General features: G+C 65.2%; 1 protein-coding gene across 1 annotated transcript; it reads right to left on the bottom strand.

Moving 5' to 3' along the window:
• Positions 1-4640: 4640 nt before the first annotated feature.
• Positions 4641-5333, bottom strand: DNAJB8 (DnaJ heat shock protein family (Hsp40) member B8). Its single transcript, XM_007130842.1, has one exon. It carries the CDS (start codon positions 5331-5333, stop codon positions 4641-4643), a length of 693 nt encoding a protein of 230 aa, XP_007130904.1.
• Positions 5334-6623: the final 1290 nt, after the last annotated feature.

Below are 6623 nucleotides of genomic sequence, written 5' to 3'. Positions count from 1 at the left end.
GGCATCGGGGCAGGCAGCAGAGCCCAGGCGTCTTGTCCCTGCGCCTTCCAAGGCCTGGAACCCAGGGCAGGTGGGTCAGTATTTGTTGACTAAGCTACAGCGGGAGCTCTTTGCAGGTTCCCGTGCTGCAAAAGGGAAGGGCCCTTGGGAGGCGCGGGTGCTGTGCGATGGGCCATTGTTGACTTGGTAAGTTTCGATGATGCGATTGTCCTCAAGGCCAGACCAATGGCGCTGGCAGCTGCTGGGTGGAAACAGCTGGTTCCCAACTCTGCGCTGAGCTTGGGGCCCTGCCTGGCCAGGGAGGGACCCTGGGGTCTGCGGCCCTTTTGTGGCAAAGGGGGCGGACTGGGGGGCTCTGAACATGCCCCAAGGCCCTGCCTTGGGGGAGTGCTGCAGTGGAGGCCACAGCGGGGCTCTGGAAGGGGCAATGGGGGCAAGGCGCCTCCGACGCCCGTTGTTGCCCGCACCAGCCTTGCCCCCGTCCCGTGCTCAGCATCAGTTCCGCAGCTGCCCCCTGGTACCTCCCCATCTCTCCTCACCTCGGCACCCTCGAACTGTCTGCCTCGTGGCTCTGTGCCTCTTCCGCTCTTGGGTCTCTGGGTCTCTTCTTGCCCCCCATCTTCCTGCCCATCCCCGCCCCGCCCACCGCAGCCCCCTCCAGCCCACTCCAGTGCCCTTATCTGGGTCCAGCCCCTGCACTATTGCTGGGAGCCCATCCCCATGACAACGGGGCAGATGGCGGCTGCGATTAGCCGCTCTCCCTCCCACCACAGCTCAATCCGTCTTTGAAATTAAATCAGCTGCGATAACATCGACTGGCCAGGGGAGGGGGGGGCAGGCAGGAGGCTGCCTGGGCCCCACCCACCCCACCCCAGGCCCGGGCGCAGGGGGAGAGGAGGAGTAGGGCAGACGGGCTTCCAGTGCGGCTGCGTGACCTTGTCCAAGTCTGTAAGCCTCCGAGCCTCAGTTTCCCCATCTGTAAAATGGGGGCAAATAGCCATCCCTGTTTTGGGGGTCGGTGCGAGTCTCTGGGGAGAGTGTGCAGGAGAAGCCCTGGAGAGGGCCCAGTAGGGCTGAGAACATTGCCTGCCCCCATGCATGGAGAAGCCGGAGCCCTGGTGGAAACCCCTGGCCAGGCCTCGGGGTCGCAGGCGGCCACTCAGACCACCCACGGTTGGAGGCTACAGACCTGCTCTGTGAGCCACGGCACACCCCTCCCCAGGCCTTTGCTGCCCTTGTTCATAAAAGGCTCCAGTGTCACTGAATCTTCGTGCCTGAGGGACGTGCTGGGATGCCATCGTGTCCACCTGGCGATGGAGAGACCACAGGATTTGGGTCCCTTCAGACAGTCAGGGGCCCTGGAGGGATGTGGGGACCCAGGAGTGGTGAGGGGAAGAGGTAGAAAGGGGTCTGCCTGAGGATGTGGTGGCAGGAGCGGGTGGGCCTGGGCGGAGAGGGGTGTTTCAGGAACCAGTCAGACTGTGCAAAAGTCCCACTTTGGGAAGGAGGAGTGGGGGAGGGGCGCCACAGCACAGTGAGGCGAGGGTGGGGAGGTGGGCAGAGACCCAAGGGAGGCAGGGAGAGAGGGGACCGTGGGAGGAAGATCTGGGAGGAGGGTTCCAGGCAGCGGCCCGGCCAGTGCAAAGGTCCTGAGGCAGAAGTGTGCCCAGTGTGTATGCAGGACAGGGAGGAGGCCCGTGGGGCTGGGGCAGAGTGAGAGGAAGCTGGGGAGGTTTTGGGGGCCTCGGGGGCCACTGGGAGGAGTTGGCTTTCCCTTTGAGCGTCTCACCAAACTCTCAGGTTTTCACAAGATCCTTGTGGCTGCTGGGGTGAGAACAGGGTGAAGGAGGGGAAGGGGGGAGGCTGGTGCACTGTCCAGGCGAGCGAGGCCAAGGAGCCGGTGGCAGCAGTGGAGGTGGGGACCTACCTTCGGAAGGCGGGGCCTCGCCCCTCATGAGCAGGGTCCGTTCTGGGGCTGGGCCGGCGGCACAGGGGCCTCAATGCAGCCCCATCCTTAGGGCCCTACTGCTCGGGAAGTGGGCCTGAGCTGGACCTGAGCAGCCAGTCCCAAGCCAGGGCGTTCGTTCTGGATTGTCGGGGCTCTGGGTGGCGCCCTGGCTTCCTCACTGCCACAGCCCCAGCGCCCGCACACAGCCAGGCCCAGAAGGGGCTCCGTGAAGTTCTTTGGCCAGAATGTCCTGCCCCAGGGCAGCTTGCTGAGGCCTCCCCAAGGTGCTGACCCGGGGCGGGGCCTCCAAGGATGAATTTAACAGGCCAAAAGGAGATGGGAGGGGTAGCCCAGGCAGGGGGAACAGCATGCCTAGGAAACGGCCGCTAAGAGTCTGGTGCGGACCGTGCTGTTGGGGTGGGCGAGGTGTGGGGCTGGAAGGATGGCGGGGGCCTCGGATGCCAGCTAGGAAGCAGGGCTTCCTCTGGGGTGTGTGCCCCTAGCTGCACCTCAACTGTCTGGGCTTCAGTTTCTTCATCTGTCAAATGGGACTAAGGGTTGAGACAAGGATGCAGAGAGGGACGTGTCGCCCACTTGGCCGGGCCCGGCAGCTGCCATGCGCGGCCGACACGGGGGACCGGAGCAGGGGAGTGCCGCGATCAGCCTGTGCCTCGGGGGGAAGACACTGCCTTCAGGTGCGAAGCTCGGAGAAGGGGCAGGGGCCGAAGGCGAGCCCGGTCCTGGGGTCCTTGGGGTGTCCGTGAACACCCATGCCTTGCAAGCACCCAGATCTCTACTGCACACCAGCCCCGGGACCGTGCGACCGCCTGGGCTGCTGGACCGTAATTGGATTTGCCCAGCAGCTGTCGGGGCTAAGCAGGCCCACTTGACGCAGCCGTGCTTGGCCAGTAATTGGTGAAATTAGCAGGTCGGCAGGGGCAGAGGTCAGGTGGTTAATGCTGTAGTGGGGGCTTTGATGAAGTTAGTCCCACCGCAGGACTGGGAGCTGGGGCTCCACCTTCTGTATGCCACGGGGCTCTCCCGCCCCCCTCGTAACACGGTTAGGGGACCTCCAGCTGCTGGCCTGTCCCAGGGGCTCCGGGAGGCCGGACCCAGGGGGCCTGAGCCTGGAGGTGCGGCAGGTCGTCTGCCGTGTCCTCCCGGCCAGGGCACCTGCAGCACCCACGTGGCCTTGCAAACCCCTAGAGATCTTAGGGAGATGCCCCTTGGCTTCCCGTGGAGGCTTCCGTTGGAGGACAGCACCCAGGCCCACCTCTAGGCTTTCGGCCCCCACCATGGCTGTTCCTCATCCAGCTCTGCATCTGGAAATGGGGATGACTGCCTCCCCGGGTCTGTCTGTGACCAGGCCACTCCCTCCCCGCGAGGTTCACGGCCTCCCGGTGTCTCCTCCCATCGCGAGCTCCCAAGCTTTGTCCTCTGAGCACGCCCCCAGGTTCCTGCTATTCCCTGGAACAGTGTGCTTCCACCTTCTTTCATGTCACAGCATTTATTAGATACCTACTACATGCCAGGCACTGGGCTCGGAGCTGAGATGCATAGGTGAACAAAGTCAGAGCATGTGCCAGCCCAGGTGGCATTCCCGGCACCTTTCCGGGCCAGGCCCACCCTCCTTTCTTCCTGGGAACCAGGGACGCCATGACTAATCAGCCTGGAGCCCCGAAACCTGGAATCACCTCCTTTTCTGGCTCCACTCCAGCCCCCAAGGAACAGGGACTTGCCAGCATGCCGGTGCTTCACACACACACACACACACACCACACTCAAGAGCACACTCAAGAGCATTCTTTCCTCCAACAAATCTGTGCCCTGCCCCTCACTGCCAGGCACTGCTCTAGACTCTGGGGACACAGCAAAGAACGACACACACACACACACACACACCACACTCAAGAGCATTCTTTCCTCCAACAAATCTGTGCCCTGCCCCTCACTGCCAGGCACTGCTCTAGACTCTGGGGACACAGCAAAGAACGAGGCGGGCACAGGCCCTGCTCCAGGGACCCGCAGTTAGGGCTGAGGAGGCACACGGCTCTCAGGTAGTCACACAGACAAGGCGGAAGGGCAGGCAGACGCAGGGAGGGGCCGTGAGAAAGCAGAGCTGGTGGTTCTGGGAAGGCCTCCTTGGGAAGGGAGACGTGAGGCCTTCACCAGGGAGCACGGCCGCGCACAGGCCCAGAGGCCACAAGGCATTTGGTGCCGGGGAGGACCGGAGGGGAAGCCGGTGTGGCCGGGCTCAGGGGGTGAGGGTCCGGGAGTGTGGGCAGTGGCCAGGCCCCCGGCGCCTGGTGGTGAGGACGAAGCCTGAGGTCTATGCTCAGAGCCGCGGGAGCCCATGACGGGCTGAAGCCAGGCGTGGCGGTAGGCGGAGCACCCTCGCTGGCTGGTGGGCGTGGAGCCGCGGGCTGGGTGGTCCAGGCGCTGCTCGGGACTCTCACGACCCGAGGACGCAGGCGCGGGCGCGGGCGCGGGCGCAGGCGCAGGGAGCTCCTAACCCCAGAGCCTGAGCGGCGTCCCGCGCAATCAGCCTGCGCCAGGCGCTGGGCACGTCCCGGGGCCTCGCGGGTGCGCCCAGGCTGCCCGCCCCCCACCCAGCGGGCAGCTGTCTCCGTGAACGCACTCGGCACGTTTATTAAGCATCGCCCAGTTGGTGGGCACAGGCAGTGGGCGGCGCCTACTTGCTGTCCACCTGTTTGAGCTGCTCCTTGCCATCGACGGTCACCGACTTGAGCCGCCCGTCCTCCTCCACTTCCACGCGCTCCCGCCCGTTCTCCACGATGCGCTTGGTGCTGATCTTGTGTCCGTTGACCATCTCGGTGGACGACATCACCGACCTGAAGCCCAAGCTGCCCGAGCCAGAGCCGGCAGAGGATGCAGACGAAAAGGTGGCACGGCTGGCACTGCCCCCGCTGCGGCCCGGGGTGTCGAAGGCTGAGAAAGCCTCCACGAAGGCCGGGAGCTCGCCGAAGCCGGCCGAGCGGGCGCCGCGCAGCCCGTGGCCCCAGCCCGCGTGCTCGCTGCCGAACGGGGTGGCCCAGAAGTCGAAGGAGAAGGGGTCCAGGCCTCCGAAAAACTCGCGGAAGATGTCCTTGGGGTTGCGGAAGGTGTAGCCGCTGTCGAAGGGGCTGCTGTAGGCAGTGCCGGCCTGCCACCAGTCGCAGCCTGCGCGGTCGTACACCAGGCGCTTCTTGGAGTCGGACAGGACCTCGTAGGCCTCGGACACCTGCTTGAACTTCTTCTCGGCCTCCTCCTTGTTGTCAGGGTTCTTGTCGGGGTGCCAGCACAAGGCCAGCTTGCGGTAGGCCTTCTTGATGTCCTCCGGGGAGGCACTAGCCTGCACCCCCAGCACTTTGTAGTAGTTAGCCATGCCGAGGGCCGGGGAGGTGAGGAGACGCGGGCCTGGGGCCCGTGTGGCCGGTGGGCGCGGGCGGTAGCGGCGGCCTGGGTCCCTCGACGGGGGCCTGGCTGGAGTCTGCTGGCTCCGGGGCGGGTTACCCAGCCATGCCGAGGGCCGGGGAGGTGAGGAGACGCGGGCCTGGGGCCCGTGTGGCCGGTGGGCGCGGGCGGTAGCGGCGGCCTGGGTCCCTCGACGGGGGCCTGGCTCCCTCGACGGGGGCCTGGCTGGAGTCTGCTGGCTCCGGGGCGGGTTACCCTTTCATAGTACCAGCACCTCCGCTAGAGGGCAGGGGGAGGGGAGGGCACTGCCGCTGGGGCCCGGCCACCAGGCCCCGCAGAGGCAGAGCTGGCTGGCCCTCTGTGACATCAGCCCTGGGCGGGGCAGATCCCAGCTCTGGACGCCAGGCCTGCACAGGAGGCTGAGCCTTGGCGGCCCAGACGCGGAGCTCCGGCCGCTGGGGCTGCCGGCTGAGCCCCGGGGGCGGAGGCAGGACCAGCCACGGGAGCTGGGCGAGGTGGGCCACGGGCCAGGGGTCAGGGAGGGGAGTGAGGGCTCCTGGGGTGCGTCCACTTAGCCCAACGGCTGGGTGGTTGGCGTGGAGTGAGGGGCCCGCGGTGGGGGACCGGGCGGGATGGGGTCGGGGCCTCAGTTCATTCTGCTTGTGCCCCGTGATCCCGTCAGATCCTCTGAGATGAGCCCCACAGAGGCGGGGGTGTCCCTCAGTGTCTGGGACAGTGCTTGGCGATCAGTTTGTTGAATGAATGAGGCTCAGAGACATGCGGCATCAGACTCAAGGTCACACAGCGAGTCAGTGAGAGAGAGGGAGATGCAAACCCAGGGCTGTCGGAGGCCAAGGTGGGCAGCACACTGGAAGAGGCATTCCACTCAAGCCTGGTGAGAAAAATAGGCGGCGATGGTAATGAGTATAGTGGTGACCCCCAGAAGACAGGCCCCTGCCCAAATCATAGAACTTGTGGATGTGCTCTCATTAAGGAAAAATGGTCTCTACTGATACAATTAAAGTAGGGATCTCGAGATGAGATTGCCCTGGATTATCTGGGTGGGTCCTAGATCCAATGACAAGTAGCCCTTAGAAGAGACAGACGCACTGGCAGCGGGGGCATGAAGGAGGCAGACTGGAGGGAAGCGGCGCAGGGAACGCAGAAGCCGCCCCCCCACCCGACACTGGGGGAGCAGGGCCTCCCCCGGGGCCTCCGGAGGGAGTGCGGCCCTGATGGCACCTTGACTGGGGGCTCCCGG

Source organism: Physeter macrocephalus, unplaced genomic scaffold (genome assembly GCF_002837175.3).
Source record: "Physeter macrocephalus isolate SW-GA unplaced genomic scaffold, ASM283717v5 random_1528, whole genome shotgun sequence".
Lineage (NCBI taxonomy): Eukaryota > Metazoa > Chordata > Mammalia > Artiodactyla > Physeteridae > Physeter > Physeter macrocephalus.
The sequence above is the reverse complement of the archived record's forward strand: the minus strand, read 5'-3'. Positions and strand labels throughout refer to the sequence as shown.